Source organism: Leguminivora glycinivorella, chromosome 9, assembly GCF_023078275.1.
Source record: "Leguminivora glycinivorella isolate SPB_JAAS2020 chromosome 9, LegGlyc_1.1, whole genome shotgun sequence".
In the NCBI taxonomy this organism is placed as follows: domain Eukaryota; kingdom Metazoa; phylum Arthropoda; class Insecta; order Lepidoptera; family Tortricidae; genus Leguminivora; species Leguminivora glycinivorella.
This window is the reverse complement of record NC_062979.1, coordinates 8933579-8955697: the sequence shown is the minus strand read 5'-3', so window position 1 is coordinate 8955697 and position 22119 is coordinate 8933579. Positions and strand designations below refer to the sequence as shown.

At 35.5% G+C, this 22119-nt stretch overlaps 1 protein-coding gene across 1 annotated transcript; it reads left to right on the top strand.

Moving 5' to 3' along the window:
* The first annotated feature begins 954 nt into the window (after positions 1 to 954).
* LOC125229832 lies at positions 955 to 22002 on the top strand. Its single transcript, XM_048134774.1, has 5 exons — positions 955 to 967; positions 18905 to 19274; positions 19729 to 19967; positions 20679 to 20751; positions 21705 to 22002. The coding sequence occupies exons 1-5, from the start codon at positions 955 to 957 to the stop codon at positions 22000 to 22002; spliced, it is 993 nt and encodes a 330-aa protein (XP_047990731.1).
* The last annotated feature ends 117 nt before the right edge of the window (positions 22003 to 22119 follow it).

Below are 22119 nucleotides of genomic sequence, written 5' to 3'. Positions count from 1 at the left end.
TAAAAAAACACCACTGCATCAACGCAAGGCTTTACTCTGTCAATAAATCTTAACCAGATTGATGAGCTGCAGGCCATTGCGTGTACAATCTTAAAGACAAAGCAGATAAATTTATTTACTTTGGGAAACAGAAGAAATTCCGGTCCGTCTTTCACAATCACCTGCTTGGCGATGGGGTTGGCTTCTCTAACATTGTGTTGCTAACGGGGCGACGGCTGGCGCGGACCCATTGCCATGGGTCGGGCGTTTCCGCTGATTTTTGAAATAAGTGGTAAATATTTCCAATGAGTTACAACAGTTACAATTTAATTGAGAAAGAAACAGTTAAATATTAGCCAATATTACAGTCGCTTGCGCAGTGAATGATAATATAACGTTTTATATGCCTCTCTGTTGCTCTTCCGTATAGATGCGACAGTGGTACTTAGTGCGTTTCGTTCATTACGAAGCCAAAGAGCAAGGCAAGTTAACTATGCGGCCTGAAACAGGCAAAATATTGAATTATGTCAGAAAACCATAAAACATTTCTTGTAACAAATTAAAGTCTCGGGTAAGTAACATTTATAAGGAGAAACAACATCATCATTCTCAAACAGTAGACCAATCTTTCAAGTTTCTTAGTACCTTTTAATTTTTCCTCTCATCACATGGTTTCAATCGACCGCAAAACCAATTTACTTGTCAATAAAAGGTCATAAGCAACCTCATTTTCTTAAGTATGTGAGACGTTTTATGATAAGAGGGTTGAATGAAACCCTATCAGGCAGGCAGTGGCCAGCGTAAGATGACGTAACCCATCGGAATTCGGTGACGCAAGAGGTTAATCATATAATTAATAGGTGATATTAGTTACAGATACGAGGGGTTGCTGTACGAGTTTTTATATTATGATGTAAGTTCGTAAAGACTATTTTATATGACAGCAAAAAGTTATAGTTTTGATTCTGATGGGTCATGACGCATCAAGGTAAGCTACAATAAAAAGTGTAGCTTCTTTATATCTCTGAACCGTGCTTACCCCAGTAGGCCTAGCACATGATGGCCGCGAGAGTATGTCGCCGCGAGATAGATGACACGTCTTCTTCTAACTGTACTAATGACATAAGGACGGGTAGTCTATCTCGCGGCGACATACTCTCGCGGCCATCATGTGCTAGGCCTACTGGACAGGCTTCCGTCACTCGCTCGCGGTCGCGTGTTAAGAACAGACCCGCTATTGTCCCGGATTTGTAAGTTCACATTTTTGACACATTTGTTTTGAAGTATGTTGCGATGTGGCTAAGACGTATCGTTTGCCAAATCTAACGATTAATTTCGAATTGGCTGAATCGATTAGGCCCTATGTACAAGGAGGCGCTTAAACAATTATACGATTTATATTAACTTACTGAAATGTCATTTGAATCGAAATGACAGACTGCCACAGCACTAGTTTAAAAATAAAAAATAAAAACCGGCCAAGAGCGTGTCGGGCCACGCTCAGTGTAGGGTTCCGTAGTTTTCCGTATTTTTCTCAAAAACTACTGAACCTATCAAGTTCAAAACAATTTTCCTAGAAAGTCTTTATAAAGTTCTACTTTTGTGATTTTTTTCATATTTTTAAACATATGGTTCAAAAGTTAGAGGGGGGGGGGACGCACTTTTTTAAAAATGAATTATAAATGACATAATAAGTAAATCCTGCGTGATAAATTAATATCGTAAAATACTCACTAACGAAGATCCGCAAAAATGTAACATGTACTAGATTATGTTTAAAGTAAGCGAAATATTGTTACTAAGTACTTGATTTTTTTAAATATTATTACAGGATTTTATTTAAAATTTCATTAGGTTGCGAGAGTTTACGTATTGTGGACGCTGTCATGTGTCAAGGTTCTTACAAATCTGGGACAATAGTAGTTGTTGCCTTGAGGTAACAAGTGGCCAAGGGGCGCCACGCGCCCGCCTGTGTAGTCGCGTGGCACGTTACCTACCAACTATTCTTCTGAGTTTTACGTAATAACTTATTAGTATTAGTTATATAAAGCGTAGGTATTTGTCGTTTTGCCGGTAAGTGAAGTATCTGTTACGTTAGTAACTTATTAATAATCTGTGCCATGGAATTGACGGAAACGTACCTGACTTGATTGTCGTTCTCACAACATACTTCATAACATATTCGTAAGATCTGGTGAACTAAGAACAAAAAAAAATCTTGATCATAATTATTGTAACCAAGTAGTCAAGTAATTAGCAATGAGAGCTTATAAGGACTAAGATTCAGAGGGAGACAAAAGCGTTTCTTTCCAACTTAAATACTGAAATATTTAAAAATGTAGGTGACTGTACCTACACAGAAGTGTTTGCCCGTGTTAATCCCCCAAATGAATCAATTTGTCAAAACACTAATTATTCAAGCGAGACAATTACAATGCGCATTCAATTCTCGATATAATTGATCTGTGAGTGAACTACAAGTGCCCGTAATTATATCTGTGGGGTATCTGAAAAAGGGTATAACTCAAATTGACTCGGTAAAAAAGGGCACAAGTCCCACCTCGGGCTTGTGACCTTTTTCACTATACCCTAGGATATCATAATTGAAGTAATAATAAGGATAAGTATTGGCATGTGCGTAGTCAATTTTATCTACAGGAGTATCACGCGAAATACTTTTAGTTTTATACGTATTTGGGCCATTTTTTTCAAAGTTGTCCACCCCACTTTTTTTGCAACATGGGTATTTTTTACGCGATTCATACTCAGAATCGAGAGCTCTTACGTTCCTGAGAGGAGAAAAAAAATGTCCTAAGATTTCCATACATTTCTTCGAACCTTCCATTCCGTTACCGCCATACAAAATGTATGAAAAAGTGGTAACGGAATGGGAAAAAAACCTTGGGACACTTTTTTTCTCCTATTAGGATTGAAAGAGCTCGCGATTCTGAGTGGAAAACATAAAAAAATCCAAATCTAAAAAAAAAGTGGGGTGGACACTGGACAACTTTGAAAAAAATGGCCCATTTTTAGTCACAGGGTGCTACTTTATCGCACTAGTGCGTGAAGTGGTTCATTTCATTATGTAGTTACCTATGTCGAAACTTCAAAGGGTCATAGGTAAGTATGTACTGAAAAACGGCGTACGATATAAAGACAACGCTAGAGAGAAGAAAAATTAAGTAAATATTTGAAGGTCTCAATGACATTCAACCTCATGGTTATATTATAAGAATGAATTCTGTGCAGAAAGAATTGATATAAGTAATTAGACATAAGCTCGCGACTACCCTTTTCTCATTTCTGCCTGTCTCATATCATAAATGTATCAGATAAAGTATTTTGCATCTATGTACATACCTAATTAAAATTTACCTGAATAGCATGACGTCATACGTCACCAGTCCTCACAAGGCTATAGTAGAATCATTAAGACGCAACAGGAGCGAAAATGATAAAATGGAAAGGATTACCAAATTGAAAGCGGGGCTCCTTTCAATTTGGTAATTTTAATTAAATACACTCGTGTTATTAACTAGATTTATCAAAACATAATTGTCCATTAAGAACAACTCAGTTAAAAGATATTGCATAAAAATCTTTAAAATCGAGGTGCCGGTCTCGACTGTTTCCTCCTCCAAAACTTAATCAATCAGAACGAAATTTGAGAATCTGAATAACAATGAAATAATCTGTGTCGGACCGTTTAGTTTTTGGCTAAATTTTACCAATTTTGAATATCACACCTTTAATGCGTCATAATGAAAAAGGCCGTTTTTGGGAAATTTTGATGGGCTCTAGCGTCTATAAAAATCAAAATACCAAAAAAATCTAAACGGTCTGACACAGATAAAAATAATCATAATGTGTGTTGAAAAAAACAATGTTCTAGCTTTTAAAACCAGGGAGGAAATAGTCGAGAGCGTTTGTATGGAAAATTGACCCCTCCTGTTGCGTTTTAAGTCACAGCAAACTTACAAAACCCTAGCACTCAACTAGCGACAGAAGTGTGACTGCAACCAATCATTTCGACACGTTGTTAGATACTTCTAGCTTGTAGATAAATCACAATAGTTAGATTATCCTTGCCTGTCACTCCCACTTGTGCTTCTTAATAACTGACTAGCAGCTAGTTTTAGTCGCTAACCATTTATTTTGTATCTAGACTTTTATAAAAGATATCCATTCCTAAGGAAGTGAGATCTTTATCAAGCATTTTTTGTCTATTTCATAAAACTATATTTAAATAAAATTAATTAGTTTGTCGTGGAAAGTGCATGAATTCTGTTTTGAGGTAGATTTTATACCTATGCGATTCTAGCAACCACAGTTTTGGACAGCTATATAAAACTAAATTTATTAAAATAAAAATATGTCCTAACAACACTCGTTTAGTTATTACGAACACAAGAAAGAATGATATGAGTTGTACTCACCAGCACTCCATGAAGCTTGAAAGACAAACCTGTAACAATAAAAAGACAAATAAGTTTTTATTTCTGAAACATAATTATGTTGAGACAAATTGCCACGCATTGTTATCTGCTCACGAGAGTTTTATTACGTTTTCTACTAAACCCCAAAGCTTACTAGACTTATAATTGTTACTAATAAAACTAGAAAACTAACGATTATTTCATGCAAAAGCTCAACTACAGAGTACTCTTAAACAGTGTATTTTGCTTCCCTAGAGTAAGCTACCGGAACATTTATATATACGATGTTTTTTGCTCGCCGCTTCCCGAGAGAGGAGATAGCAGATAGCGACGGGGTGTTTTCTAGAGTTTACGCCAACTATTTATAAAGAAATAGGAAAAAGATTTTAGTAGTTATTCGAAAGGATTTTGTCGAAGAAAATTAAAACTGGTAATGGGTTATTTTAGTTCGTCTCCAAATTAATTTTATACAAATATGTAGGTATAATTATGTATTATTAATGTTTCCCACAAGGCGCAGGCAGAGCACAAAACACTTCTTCTTCAAGCTTCAGTAGGTATCACTCTTGACAATTAAGAGGTAGAAAGAAAACAAAATTGTGGTCTTGCAGTGACAGGTTCTAGTCCATCGCCACACCACAATTAAACCCATATCCCGCAGTCAATTTCTACGACATTCACGGGAGGAAAAGGGTGGTGAAATTCTTAACCCGGTACCACACGGTTTTTTTAATAATTATTTTGATTACGCTCACACGTCGCTCTTAATAGAAATGTTAATGGTGACTTTTGTTTTAATTGTTTATTGTTATTTACTTACAAAAATATTATATTAGCTTCAATCTTTATATTAGATAAGTACAGTCATAATCATAAATTACCATTGACCCACCTTAAGGACATTCCAGTAATATTGTCACTAAACGGCAATATTGTTACAATACAGTCTAATTTCCATAAATTATGATAGGCAATTCACGACAATGTGAGGCGTTTGTAACGCCACAATCAAACGGTATTAATTACCTTTGAACAAGGACCTGTAATAGATAAATTCTTAGGTAGGTAATTACGGCAACAATTTTGATTAAATATAATCATTTAAACTTTGATAAACACGTTTTATGTTTAGGATTACTTATCATAATTATTTCGTATTGTACTGTTTCCTTTTGTTGAGGTATCTTAATAATAATTATAAAGTATTATAACTGTCTTGATGTGAGTTAAGAAGAAAAAATCTAATTTATTTCTTTAACCTTCCTATATATCTTAAGACCTATATACCTATGTCTTGAGGAAGGTTCAGTGACAAAAGTCACAGGCAAATTACTGTTCGTAATTTTGTTCTATAGTTACGTAGGCCCCTACATAACCTCAAATTGTATCAAAAATTGCCGCTTATAATGCACTGTATTTTTTTGATAATACTATCATAATAATCAGAATTATCATGCGTGACCAGATTGACACCTGTATCTTTTAAAAAAATGCCCTATTTTTTAATTGTTTGTTAATTTAAAAAGGTAATTATAATTAGACACTAAAATAGTAATTCAAAATTTGAATATTTAAAACAATAGCCAAATAATTTCAGCCAAATAATCCACCGGCCACTAACCCAAAACATGCAGGAATTCAGTTTTAAAATAAAAACGTGGCTACTGCATTACAGTAGGCTTAATTTCTAAGCCCGCGGCCTGGAAGAGGATTTACATTTTTAACCTGGGAACAAAATGGGGGCTGTTCGTCAAAATGTAGCGAGAATAATGAAAAGCAAACACAAATGCGCTTGCATACTCGACGGCTAATTACATATTGTTCTAAAACATGAGTATAATTATATAACGTAATATACTTGTGTACTGCGTGGCTCTAACTTTAATTAACGTTTTTGTATGAAAACGAACAAAAATACTCAATACTCAATACTCAATACTCAATCATTTATTGCACATAATGGTTACACAGGTGGGATATAAATATATATACAGATCGCATTATGTACCCTGTTGGGCGCAGCACGTTATAGAGAGAAAGGCACTTATAATTAGACTTAAGTATAATTTTGTACATGGCTAAAATATATCTAAATATCGCTAAATTCATCATTTAAATATTCATTTAAAGTATAATAACATTTCCTAATTAATAAATTTTTCAGTTTGCGGAAAAACGCTGTTTCAGTAGTTTCCTCTTTTATTTCGTCTGGCAATTTATTATATATTTTTATTGACATGACGAAAGGACCAGTTGAGAACATCTTTAATTGACGATAGAAGTAAAAGTCTGTGTTTGTAACGCATAGAACGATTTTTTGTTACATCTTCCCGTTTAGTATATAATTCGGGGTAGTTCCTAACGAATTTGCACATTTCTAGTATATAAATAGAAGGAAGAGTTAGAATATTATGTTCTCTAAAGTAGGGTTTGCAGCTGTTCATTTCTTGATCATTAACTAAAATTCGGGTAAGTTTTTTTTGAAGAATAAATAGGTTCGGTGCGTCCGTACTATTTGCCCATAAAATTACACCGTAGCTTAACCAGTTATAGGCATATAAGTAATAGGTCTGAAGTGCCGTTGTAAAGTCGGTCGTTTTTTTAATTTCTTTCAAAGCGTAAACAAATTTTGATATTTTACTTTTAATATTTTTTATATGTGGTTTCCAGCAGATGTGTTTATCTATTACTATCCCGAGTAATGTAAATTCATCAACAACTTCCAATGGGGTATTATTAAAGCTATATGATATGTTCAGGGGATCTTTTTGGTGTGGATGAAATGACATAAGTTTAGTTTTTGAAAAATTAATTTCTAAGTTGTGGTCGGTTAACCATTTGGTTACTTTTGTCAAGATGTTATTTATTTCAGAATTAAGGTCGGAAGTGTTGTTATAAGGTGTTAAGATAGAGATATCGTCGGCAAAAAGTACGCAATGATTTTCAATGATTTTCGGTAAGTCGTTGATATACACTAGAAAAAGGAGACAACCGATAACACTGTGTAACAAAATGGGACTGACACAAAGGGTATATCAGGATAAGCTAATAAAAATTTCCCCCAGCGTTTTTGGGTCGAAACTAATAATCAAATGATGCCTTTTTAAGAGGTTTATATCCTACACAAAGTTTCATCTCCCTGTTACCCCCTGGGGTGAAAAATACCCGATTAAACCCAAAACTGGTTTATTTATTTTCTCCGAGACTATAAAAGTAACGAATTCCAAATTTTGTACAAACATTATTGACACTAAAAGCTATTTGTAAAAAAAAAATATGACTTTTCTAACAAAGGGATGGTCCCTTCAAACTTTCATTAGAATTCAAAAAGTAATAAAAAAAATAAAACATACATTTTATGCACAAAATGAAACCGTAAACTGCAGGTTTCACCCACTGTCCATGGTGTTTCAGTTAATATAAAATTACAGGTAATATAAAGTACCGTGGATGTCAGCCAGCTAAGTTAAATCGGATTTTGTGAAAGGGTTCTCTTTAGAAAAATAATTTTTAATTATCCCTGTTTGCTATTATGCCTGTTTGCTACCGAGTATATAAAAAAATAATATATTTAGTAGACACACAGAGCCACCAGAAAAGCACCAGAGGGACCAGAAAAAATAATCGTATGAAACGTAAAAAAATGTATATAAGTACTAACATAATACAGCTCACAATCTCTCTGCTTAGCCTTAAGGTTGACTGGTAGAGAATGCTTTAAAGCATTAAGTCCGCCTTTTTGTACTGCAGGATTTTTCTTTTGTGAAATAAAGTTAAAATAAATAAATAATATTCAATTGACACCACAATGGCGAGTCAATTGAGAGTTTAAGCGGGTTATACATTTTATGCAGATGTCATAACATATAGGTATCAGCAGTTACCTATTCTGTTGGAATTGTATGGCTACATAATAATTAACAATTAACTTTTTAACAAAAAATAAAACCGCCTTCAAAAAAAGCGTGTTACAAAACACGGAGAAACTAAAAAGCCAAAAATAATAAACCTTCGAATTCAGATTTCTTATCGGATTGCAATAATCTAAACATCCAAATTATAAACAAATCAATTATTTTTGTAGTCGGTACCAGACCTGTTCGTCGCCTTGCTATTTCCTGTTTGCCCCACCCAACCATACGCAGGCTGGCCCCGACTCCAAAAATAATTGATTTGTTTATAATTTGGATGTTTAAATTATTGCAATCCGATAAGAAATCTGAATTCGAAGGTTTATTATTTTTGGCTTTTTAGTTTCTCCGTGTTTTGTAACACGCTTTTTTTGAAGGCGGTTTTATTTTTTGTTAAAAAGTTAATTTATTTGTTGATTTTTAGTGGTTCCTAGTGATATTATATGTATCAGTCCGAATATATGTACAGTAGTGAAAGAATTATCCTTTAACTCCTAACCTTCCATCATCAGCTCAGCCACATAAAATTATTACCATCAGGCGTAAATACTGGTGTACCTTTGAAAAATACACTAAGAACATTACATGTGCCTATAACATTTGAAGAGTTCCCTCGATTTCTCCAAGATCCCATCATCAGACCCCGACTTGGTGCCAATGGGACCATCTCGGGGTTATACCCGTTCGATCAAAAAAAAAATTTGAAAATCGGTCCACGATTCTCGGAGATATCGAGTAACATACATACATACAAAAAAAAAAACATTCAGTCGAATTGAGAACCTCCTCCTTTTTTGAAGTCGGTTAAAAAAGGTTCTCTGTACATTTGCCTTTCATCTCAACATTCATTACAATTTATCAAATGTAACAAAAAACAGTCTGAATTTTTTTACAAATGTGAATAAATTGCTATTCACTCTGCTATTTTTCAATAGTACCGATCAAATGAAAAAAGTTGACAAATGACATGCAGTCTTTTAACGTGCGGGGCCCTAAAAAATGTGCGCGATGCCGGCGCGGTGAAGGGATGCACGGCTGCACGCTCTCGTGAACTGACCAGTGATTTTATGCGACATTAAATTACGATGAGGATTTATGCAAAGACTTACTTGGCATACCCGACGGCACATGAGGGGTTATATTTTGAAAAATACTCGCTTTAAAACCATATCTATTTAGGAAGCACGTAAATCGCTCGTTTCGGATAACATTGAAACCTGGTCGCAGATGTAGGCCCATTGGGCCTACACCGCCGCCAGTTCGCCGTCCGCTGTCATCGAGTGTACACGCGCGCTGTTCACCGACGAAAAACGAGTTTTATCAAAAATGCCGAAGTGTGCAATAATAACTTGCAAACATCGCAGTGACCTGAATAATTTCCAAGCCGATAGGATAACATTTCATAGGTAAATACTATTTATTTCCTTTTATTTCACATAAAACACGAATTCAACGTAATACTCCGAGTTGTACCATGTAACCTTACGTTTGCTTGTGCTTTAAAACTTCATTATACATTGCGGCTACACAAGGAACATATTGTAAACAGTGTAGTGTTTTGCGCCGCAATGAACGGTGTACAAAACGATTCACTCAGTGAGACATTTTTCTCGGAAACGAGGCGAGGCGTTCCCGCTATTTATCGTTGTGTGCGTGCGCGATCGCGCTCGCTTATCGTTCGCGTGTACACATACATTGAAATGATGCGCGTGCATTGCGCAATAGGAGCGTCCAGCTACAAGTGTGTGTGGATTAGGTGTGTGCGTGCATTATCTTTACAATTACTGGTGATTGAAACGAAATTGATAAGTCTTTGTTTTCGATACTGATGGTCATTTACATGCACCCCATTCCCAATGTTTGGAAACATAATACCCTAGCTTAAAGTCAAAGTCAACGAAATTACTTTCATAACGAACTCCAGAAAATTTACTGCACAAAAATGTTAAAAGCTTTCTGTGCTCGCAGCTGAAACATAATGAAATTTACCTGTTAGCTAATTAATATTTTGTGTACCTAATTTATTAACAAACCGTTTGCTTCGAACACTTTACATTGCAGATTTTCAAATTATACTAAATTGTGCTTCGAAGACAGATTTCAGTGAACTTTGTGCTCCTCGGGTAGCAATAAATCGTTCAAAAGGAACGAATAACTTGACTTAAGAAATTAGCTCCGACCTAATTGTTGAGTGGGGACCGGAGTTACTAACTAAGAAAAGATGAGAGGAACGCACTCTGTATACAGATTAGAGTTTGTAAAGGGCTCAAAATGTGATGCTAATAAAGTAAAAACAGGCTCATGAAATTCGGGCTACAGGATCGTGACAGGCATAAATTAAAATTGTTTATAGAGCTCATTAGTAAGAAATTTGTTTTTGAGCGTTTGCTTTGATCAATTGTAGTTAAACAAATTCTAGTTTTTGGCTAGGCCATGTTATTTATGCTGAGAGTTTTGAAACGAGGGTTGCTTATTGAATTAGTCTAGTAGAATAATTCGGTGACCACTCTAACTCATTTGAATTTATAAATGAGTACTCGAGTTACGTATGATTTATATAATAAATGGTTTTAATTTATACCTATTTATTTGATGAAAGTGTTTGTCTATATTGAAAGTTTCTCTTTTTTTTTCAAAGATAAAGCGAAAATACTGCATGCACAGTACAAAAGGAAACTAATATGTATTTGATAGATAAAGATTGATATTAAGACATATTCTTATCCATTTCATTGCACGGTTGTAAAGCAATATATTTACTGAAATCTCACTAGTCTTTTAGATACATTATAGTCGTATTTTATGAAAATGCAAATATTGAGCAACACTGAGTAATAATCAATAACTTTCAAGCCAATTAAGTAAGGTATAAAGGGGCAAATCTCGACTGGGGGCAATTGTAACTAATCCATTTTTCCAATATTACACTATGATGTTGAGTTCTACGTGTATCCACTGAACACGCCTACCATATATAACCGGTGGACACTATTTAATAATGCAAACATTGTAAAAGATTGTAAAATGGGATTGTACCCCTTGTGGTGACGGGTTAAGAATTTCATCACCCCCTTTCTTCCCGTGGGTGTCGTAGAAGGCGACTGTGGGATATGGGTGAAATTGTGGCGTAGGCGAGAGGCTGGCAACCTGTCACTGCAATGTCACAGTTTCGTTTTCTGACAACCCTTGTGCTCTGCCTACCCCTTCATGGGATACAGGCGTGATTGTATGCTGTTGTTGTTGTTGTAAAATGGGTCAGTTACATATGCACCTTAGTCGTGATTTGCCCCGCTGTACCTTAATGTTATATTATTTTGTCAACTCACAATCTGATCTGAATGTGTTGACGGAATATCAACTACTGGGATTTCTATCACAGGTTTTCTACACCGTCTTCTCAGTCGAATTACTCTTGCCAGAGCAGTTGTGGTCGTTGAATGACGAACGATTGTACACCAGTTCTCCTTGGCAGATGCTGCTCAATTTGCTAAGCCAAATGCACAAACGCTTACGATAATATCGTTATCGTTATCGTAGCTATCTACCTATCGCTATTCCGTATTGGCGCGACAGGGCCAAACTGCGTACCGATCGCGCATCTAGCGTCAACGGTTGTCATTTCGACTAGGCCGGCTGACACATGTATTGTGTTAAGTGTATTAGTCAACCAATTGGAACCCTAGGCCACTCTACAACCATGTCAAAATGACAAGCAGTAAGAGATTTCTTACAATCTGATTTATAACGTCACTATGACATAGTTCTACAGTGGCCTAGGGTTCCAATTGGTTGACTGTACATGTGCACTAGACCCAGTCTAGCCGAAAATCCGCTAGCATGAAACTTAGCCAAGCACGACGTAAATATATGCCGTGTAAGCACTATTACAAAAAGCAATGGCAGACCTTTTAAAAACGCATACTAATAAAAACAAGTGCACCCTCCGCCCACCAATTACGATCCGTATCGCTAGTCCCACTTGACAGATATCCCGCTGATAGTGTTTAAGCCTATTTTTGCTTTATCGTAACTACCTGCAATTACCGGCGATGGCGAGTAATGCTTCAATAAACCCGAACTTAATCATGGTGATAAAAACTGAATGACACGCGTTAATAGTGCGGGGAAAAGTGTGAAATGTATTTGAAGATGTTTTTGAACTGCAGATATTTTTGTATCGCAGTTAGTTCTTCGTGTCAACAATGGTAGGCTGGTTTATCGTTTACGGTCTATCGGTTTATTCAGTCCCCTAAAACAGGCACCATAAATGGGAGTTTACGGGGGTGTAATAAACAAAAAAGCTTATTGAAGTTCAGGCGAAGTTGTGAATACTTGTTTAAACAAATATTGGGCAATGGACACTTTTACATACATACATACTCCCACACTTCCCACAGCAAGATCATTAAATCAATGAAATAAAAGTTGTGGACATAGAAACGAAAGTTTTCTGATAACATATTTACCTAAATAGAAAACATCTCTTAAGATAGAGCAATTTTAATAGCTGTCATCAGTTTAAATACAAAGTCACTGCCATGAAGGCTATCCAAAAAATGTCTAGTCTTCTTAAGAGGCTCCACATGGTTTTCATCGTTTCTTGACAAGTTTTGAGTTGAAACTCCTAAATTTGCACTACAGGTAGAATTATAAGATCAAGGGACATCGGTTCTTCAATCTTTTATCTCTATTCGTAAGAACCATATTTAAAAAAAAAAACATATTTTTTTTAATGATTTGTTTTAATTTGGTCTAAAAACACTTTTATCTAAATTTCATTTTATTGAAGGGTGTTACATACATGAAATCGATATGTTTGGATTACTTTTTTTTTCTTTTTTCTTAAGAAATAAGAGAGATTTTAATTTTAAAGTAATTAAAACAAAAGTTATGACCAAAGAACCACTTTTTGACTCTAAAATTGTTCAAATTTGATGCCAAATATCACAGAAACAATGAACTGTGTAGGAATTATGAAGTAACTGTTCTGTTTAAATACGATACTATCTTGAAAGAAACTATCGTAATATCAATGGAATCCAATCGAAGGTCATTGGCGCAGGGAGCGCTCTTAACCATCTCAAAAAAAAAAGTTTATCGATACATTTCGTACCATTTAGTACAACACTATAAACTCTGCCCGCGGTCCTCTTGCAAATTATTCAAGTACATCGCTCACTCGCACAGTTTGCACCTCTCGCTCGTTTTGCAAATTTATATGAATCATTATTGGGTTGAATTATAGTACCGGCCATCGGCTCAAAGGCCGATGCATAAGTTTATAGTGCGTTCCTAAAAGGGTCTAACCGCTTATATCAGGCCAATCAACATTCAGCGCTGTCAGGCTGTTCTTGCCAAGAGTTTATTGTCTACAACTATAAAGCATTACAATTGTATATTTCAGCATTGGTCCCATAATATATGTTAATTTAATTAAGGTAAAGCATTACAATGGCTTCGATATATAGTCTATCTTTATGTTTAATGATGCGGACTGTACTAGGAACATGTTGCTATAAAGATTATAAGTTAAATACCATTTAAGATATATTTTTGAGAAACAGCAACAGTTAAACTATTAAACGTCATAATTTCTTAGAAGTTTGACGTTTTAAATAACACTAGAACCTGAGGACTGTCAAAGTAACTGTCATGTTGACAGTGTTAAATTATCTTGCCATGACTTTATTATTCTGTTCATCATGATGGCTTTTAACACAATGATTATAGGTATTTAGATTTGATTGAGAGTTTAAAAACACTATAGTATCAAATGCACGTAAGGTACAGTGGGACAATTTCCAATGGGGGGCAATTGAAACGGATCCATTTTTTTCCATGTTTTACAATGTTAGCATTATTAAATAGAGAGACCACTATACGTATATATGTATGACATGCGTGTTCTGTGGATACAAGTGGAACTCAAGTTAACAGTATAATAATGGAAAAAATGCATCAGTTACATGGGCCCCTGTCGAGATTTTCCTCACTGTATCTTACTATAAAACGAGAACGGCTCGCTTGTAATAGTTATTTGTTATACAAGGGGGCAAAGTTGTATTTTAACACACGAGAAGTAAAATACATTTGCACCCGAGTGTAACACAAAACTTTTCCCCTCACTATAGCGAGGAAACTACAACGCAAAAAATGCGTTTATCTCTGCTTCCAGTAGTTCCACAGGTGGTAAATCATCTTTATTACTAGATTTACCTACTTTTTCAATTTTAAAGCAGTTAATTTGAATTTATTCAAGGTCAAATTACTTTACCCACTAGTGGATAAAATGCGTTTTTACCCGCTGGTATTAAAGGACAAAACACGTGTTTCCGAGCTAGTGAGAGGAAAAATATATTAAATCGTATCTCACTTAGCTTACAACGTTGTTCATAATTCTTTAGAGAAAAGCTAACGCTCGACTAACAAAGCAACTAATATGCAATAACCATTGCCTTCTTCCATATTTCATAGCCTCGCCTTTCTCAGCGCATCAATAACGTACGGATAGATGTTATCAAGTCTCGTTTAGCTCTGGTTCAGCCATTTTTAGGGATCCGTGCCTGAAAAGGGAAAGTGAACCTCAAGAGCAATTTTCTTGTCCGTTTATTTGTCCGCCTGTTTGTTCTGTCAAAACCCTTTATATTGAGAACGCGTGGAAGTCAAGTAAGAAGTATAGGTATGGCAAGTTTAGTACCCTTTTAATTGAAAATGTCGAAGAAAAACTGTGAAAAAAAAACTTCGACGTTAAAATAGATCCGTGTATTTTTTTTACACTGCAGTGTATCTTCATTTATAGCTGGTACCTCCTGATTATTCAGAACTATTAAATTTGGAAAACAATGTTATATTTTACTTTAAGTATAGAAAACAATCCAAAAACAATAAATTTTCAATAACCAAATAAAAAACCCTTGTCATGCTGTATGTTACATGCTGATGGAAAGTGAAACAGAGTCTAAACTGGGGTTTAGTTTTTCAGGGAATAAAGATGGCAGAAGCGCATTCCATTTCTTTGCAGTCCGCGCCAGAAAAGATGACGAAAATGTCTGCATAGCTGGGCACCGTTAATCAAATAGTTAACTTCGATAATCGTTAATCCGTTACTTAAAAAGTTAACTTCGTTAATCTTTAAAGCGATACATTTCGGTAGATTTAGCGGAAGTTAAAGTTAATCGATAATCCGTTAACACGTCAAAAAAAAACATTCAGTCGAATTGAGAACCTCCTCCTTTTTTTGAAGTCGGTTAAAAATAGGACTCCACTGTAGGTATTATGTATTTCTATTTACTAAGTATCCACCAAAAACCATTAAAACCTGTGACGCCAATCGGCAAAAAACAGAAATGTAATAATTACGGTCTCTTCGGGCTTTTACCGCCGTTGGTTGGCTAAATACTTGGTTTTACTTCGGATTGGTAATTATTGGGTCATTCATGCGGTCGCGATCGTGGTGCGTCGGTTCTTCAGATTGAGATTTGAGATGACAACTCGATGCTCCACCTCCTAAGCTCCATGGCCCACAGGCCACGATAACTTGGTAGAGTAATCTAAGGCCCGCGCCGAACTCTAACTCGATGGGTCGGTTGCGCGATTTGTCTGTCATGCCTGATGATTGCTCTCTATTCCCAGGTTAGTGATCGATCTAGCACGCCTAATAAGATTTAGAAGATCTCGAATAAGTGATCCAAAGTCGCCAATTGGTATTTAGACTGTTTATAACCGACGGATCTGCTTTTACCGATAAAACCTAGGTTTTGCCGTATTACGGGCTTTTACAGTAGCAGTAAGAACGTAGTTTTCGCGGCGCAATAAGCCGCTTGGGGTGCTGGATTAACGATTAACGGACTCGATGAAATTTAACGGAAGTTAACGAATCCGATAACATTTTTTAAAGTTAACTTAAAAGTTAATCCGTTAATCGAAATGTTAACTTCGTTAATTAACGATTAACGGATTAACGAGTTAATGCCCAGCTATGCATTAGACTTATATTGACCGTGATTACCTTTTTGATGTTTGTCCAGCTCCTGATATTTCGAGGCAGTTACATATTTCATGATCACGCAAAATTAAAAACAAACGTGAATCATTCAAATCTCTTATGACGATCGTTTTGTACGGAACCCTCGTTGTGCGAGTGCGTCTCGCGCCTATTCGGTTTTTTTACTCACAGCGGTGTTTAATAGAGGACTGGGCTAGTTATTTATACACAGGGTTTATGATTACGATTTAGACACAGTCGGTAGGTGTCGACTTGTAATTGATTTAACACGAGCTATAACGCCTTTTAAGCTTTGCTATTGGATGCATATTTTAGTCTTGTTTATTGCAAGGGTTCGCTGGTCTCTGGTGGCTTGTTTGTGTTTTACGGTATTCTATTTATCAATGCTATTTGTCAACGTAAACCTTACCTTTAGTTAAAAATTAGCTTTTGACCACGGCTTCGCTCGCGTTAGAAAGAGACAAAAAGTAGCCTATGTCACTCTCCATCCCTTCAACTATCTCCACCTAAAAAATCACGTCAATACGTCGCTCCGTTCTGCCGTGAAAGACGGACAAACAAACAGACACACACACTTTACCATTTATAATATTAGTATCGATATCGAAGTATCGATTACGTTTCCAGTTATAGTGTCATTAATTCAATTATTTTGGTAATTTGGTAAGGCAAAGAAATACTTACCGTTAGATATTCAGAAAGAATGCACTTATAAAAAACTGTATTATTACATATATCACAACAAACTCACAATCACAGAAAAAGTCCCAATTCCTTCCAATTGACACGCTGATAGTAACGTCAAACCAATACTATTATTATACTCTTTGCGTCAAACAATAAACTGACATAAAAGCATAGATTGTAGAAACAATGTCTATGAATTTAAGCCATAGATCATCGTATTGTTTTTAATTATTAATATTATTTTTTATCATCCCCCTGTTTATTTTCTCTTCTCTCTTAAGGCGACGCGACGCAACGTGCTAAAATTAAATATAATAGTATAGTCTTCTACGGTATTTCCTATTATTATTAATTTTTATCCTATTTTATCGATTGATTTACACCTATTGATGTGTTGCCAGAATAAATGATTTCTATTCTTTTATATTCTATATAACAATATCTTAGCAGCAAATACTGCATTGCGTAACTGCAATAGTTGCAGTTATGCCAAATGTCCTAGTCTTTCAGTGTGCCTCCTTTTTGTTTTGGATATTTTTTTCATATTTTTTTATAATAATACATAATTATCTTAAAGTGGGGTACCCCCTTTAAGATAATTATATATTGGGTACAGTCGTTCACTAAATTCAGAACAGGAAACTATGCGATTGCGGCACCGACAATCAGACAATGGATGAAACACATCAATGATCTAAAACCTGACCAGAAATATATGACTATCTACGCGCCATGTTGCGGAATTTCATTAGCATGTCACTGTCATTCATATGTAAGAGAGAAAAAACATATCTTCTCGCTCTCACGTATGAAATTCTTTATCTGTGCAATGCAAGTGTCATGGTAATATTAGTATATGGTGGCGCCATCTGTCGTAACCTTTGAGTGTGCCTCCTCATTGAATTTTCTTGGTCGGTATTTTTTGCGCAAAGTTAATATCAACGCTGTAGGTAAAATTTAGTAATTTAGGTAATAGTCCATTCTTCTTTATTGTTTTATGGGCCTGAACATACAACGTGTAATTTACCTCCTGCAATTTTAGGACTCTTTCATTTCAAAAAAGTGTTTCCTTGTAACGCCGTTTTATTACTTCCTTTTAGGATATTAGCATTATTTTCGTGTGAATAAATTCATATAATCTGAATAATTTTGTACCTCAGACATGTATGAATAGGTAAGCGAGTATCGAGGAAGTGCGTGATACGTTTTGTTGTGTACTTTTCATCAAATAAAATTTCATAAACGTTTTTCTATCACCTACCTACCCGGAAAGTGCACTTATATTTCCCGCTAGGAGAGATCAACGCAACACTTCTGGCTAGGTGAGGAACAAAATAAATTCTAGGAAATTCCTGGAGCGTTAATTCACTTATAGCCTTAGGCCTGATTTAGACGGCGTGCAAACTCGCATGCGATTCTAGTTACATTGCGGACCGTTGAGGTTACATAAAATTTTGCACAGCCATCAAATACCGCAATGTAAGAAAACTCGTATGTGAGTTCTCGTACCGTCTAAATGGGCCCTTACTCTGAGGATTCACTTATAAAGTCCTTGACTTTGTTCAATCTTCAGTGCACTATCTTGCCGTAAATATGACATTTTGTGCCCTTGTGACACAATCTCGACACAATCTACTATTTTATTTTAAGGCCAAGCTACCTCTACCGCGATATTCATTAAACTGACTTTAATTATGTTGGTAGCATTGTTGTTTACATTAAAGGGTGCCCGATGGCCTCACAGCATCACAGCCCCTTCACAGTTATTTAACAATATGACAGACGTCAATTTACATTCAACCTTCAAAATATTTTTGTACATTTTTACAAAAGACTAATGAAGCTAAATATGCAAAACCCTGTTTGTTGTCTTATTTTCTTTTCAGTGTTTCAAGGGATCAGGGGAGACATTGAAAATAATAATGAACAACAGGCGAATGTTGCATCAGGCCCAGTGTCATTTTGGGACGAACAAAATTTCGGAGAAAGTGTAATTACAGATCTGGTTGACGGGGACGACGATGAAGATTTTGATGATTATAGACTAAGGAGAACTCCAGTGGAAAATATTAAATTGTATAAAGAATTGTTAGAAGACAAAGGAAATAAATCCAATGAGACAACAAGTGCGTTAAAAAGAAAATCTAGAGCAGATAAGATTGATTTGGATGAAGTACTCCAATGTCTATATTGCTACGGCTCAAACTCAGGTGTGAATATAACTTATGATGACGAAAACTGTTACAGTGGTTTTAAGTAAGTTCTAATATATTATTCTGTAATTAAGTCAAACCAAATATTAAACTGAGGTTTGCACACGGTACGGTAGTAATCGGTGAACCCGGAAATCACAGTTTTATATGGCATAATTGAGTATCTAAGTGCATAAATAAGAGTAGGTAGCTACTTTTATGTTTTAAAATAGTATAAACTAGCTAGACATCGCAAGTAATAAATAGTAACACACGATAACTAAACGTGTAATATTTCGTACTCGAAACTACATAATACCTACATAAATACAATGATGTCGCAGGACAAATTTGAATACAATGATATATGACACGTTTTCGACTGTAGCATAAAATAAGGGTACGATCTTGTGTTTTTAGCCAGAAAAGCAGTGTCTTAATCCGTTCAATAAATGTCAACATCCTCTGTGTTGAGTTTTCCGTAGTTTCCGTTCACTAAACATTATTTTTCGTTTCAGTGTGCCTATCGTTGACTGCGGTACCGCTTTCACTCGCAATCATAGCGAATGCTACACAGAACTTCACCCGAAGTATATAAAGCGTGGGTGTTATGATCCTCATCAGCTCAATGTAACATTTTATTGCAAATGCACATTATGTAACGACAAACCAGCCGATAAACGCGAGTACTTCGTGTATGAAAACATAAATGATTGGTCTTTCGACAACAGAAGATTGCAGCAACCAGGCTTGCCAGGTATTAATTATATGACTGTTTGTTCAGTTCAGTGGTTCTGGTTCAGTTAGTGTCAGGTCGAAATTTCGGAGGGCCCACTGTACTGAAAAACGTCGTATGATACACGTGCAAAAAGGGGAGTCGTAATCCGTGTCGATTTAAAACACTCCCTTCGGCCGTGTTTCAATTTATCGTCGAATTTCTTTTTTTTCTCACTTGTATCATAATGTTTTATTTCAGTACAGATGGGGTTTTTTTACGTACTAGTGCGATAAGTGGTTCATTATGTGTCAGGTCGAAACTTCGGAGGGTCATCTGTACTGAAAAATGTTTTGCGATACACACGCACAAGCGATACTCATGGGAAAAGGAAATCCGTAACTCGTGTTGATTTAAGCCACTCGTTTCAGACTTCCTTTTTCCGCACTTGTATCGTAATGTACTATTTTTGGAATTTATAAATGACTTTTGTTTTCTACAGTTTGGCAAATAAAAAGTAGAAAATGTCTATGTAAATCGTTTTGCATATAGCAACTACTTTGACAGACTTTGACAATTTTCAATGAGAACAGTTAAGTGTTGCTATTATAAAAACATTTTAGTTCTATTTCTGTTCTTTTTTGTCAAGCTGTACTTACACAAATGCCTAGGTTATTTATGGAAGACCCAATTTAAATAATTAAATATTACATACTTATTTTGGGAGTCTTAACCTATTTCGTCTTTTCGTAGGTGTTGTTTCAGCGTGTAAATATTGCAATACGACTGGTGCAACTTACTTTCAAACTTGCATGGACGGTACTAGGTAAGTTTTTTATTTATTTATTTTTATTATAGTTATAAATGTTATTTTTTGCCATTTGAAAAGCATTAACTTTTGGCAAAAAAAATATCCTATCAGCCAATCAGGTACCAACTTACCTTACAGTCATCTCAGTTTTAGGTTTTAGCCGCGATTGGAGAGGATGCCTAGCTTATTTCATATATTAAATAGAAGAAGATCATACCAACCCATACATTAAAATGCGACCGTCTAAGAACGCGCTAACCTACACCAATAGATGGCGCCACGAAAAAAATGTCTTGCCGCTTTCGATTATACTTGTAGATGGCGTTAAGTGTCACTTTTGGCATAGATTTGTGGCTCGAAAGTGACACTTAACGCCAATCTACAAATAATCGATGGCAACAAGGCATTTTTTGTGGTGCCATCTAATGTGTGTAAGAACTTGCATACTACAACCATACAAGTTTTTACACGGTCATATTTTAATGTATGGGATGGGATGATCTTCTTATAGTTACTGGAGGCCGTAATAGGCTAGTTTCCTACTAGTCAAATCAGCTTCTTTTTAAGAACTGTCAAAACGATTTGGTAATATGGAATTACTATGAAATACTGAGGAGTGACGTCACGGTCAATACATTTACTTTATATCTTTCTCTTTGACTTATTAAATAAAAATTATGTTTAAACATAACTACTGCCCATATTTTTCTTCTAATTATGTGGTGCTTTATTTCGTGCACTGCATAAAATATTTTATTTTAAGTATAGGAAACTAGCCTATACACTAGTTTACATCATTTTCACCACACCCCTACAGTGCAGGATATAAAAATCCTTCTCCTTGGGGTGTTATAAAATTACAATAACCGAATTCATGTTTTTAATTGTACATTTTTCTTTAAGCTTATCACTGTTTTGTCGTTTCCCGCGAACATTAAAAATTTACCTTACATGTGTCGTTTTTTTAGTGTAGAGTATACAGTTTGCGACGATGAACAAATATGTTTCACTCAACTGGATAAGGTTAAAGGGTCAGTAGCTCGAGGATGTGCTGATAAAGGAGTTTACAATTCTTTCTACACATTTTGCAACAAGAGTGATTGTAACGACAAAAACTATTGGGACACGGATGTACCTTTTGAATATGTGAAACGAATGAACAGGACGCGGCGTCTAGTTTCAGTTCCTGCAATAAGGTCAAATACAGGACGATCAACGACTCCTATACTGCTACTTGTTTTGATAATAAACCTTTATAACATGTGAAAACTTTTTGTTATCATTTTGACAATTAAGAATGTCATTATATTCTTGTCACAGTTGGGCGTCATGTCGAAAATAAGCACTCGTTATACAATTTTAAACATATTTTTTATAATAACA

Excerpts from the sequence above, each read along its gene's own strand:
- LOC125229832 (XM_048134774.1), top strand. Across the intron at positions 19,275-19,728 it reads AACTGTTACAGTGGTTTTAA|TGTGCCTATCGTTGACTGCG; the intron begins GTAAGTTCTAAT and ends TTTTCGTTTCAG. Across the intron at positions 19,968-20,678 it reads GCAGCAACCAGGCTTGCCAG|GTGTTGTTTCAGCGTGTAAA; the intron begins GTATTAATTATA and ends GTCTTTTCGTAG.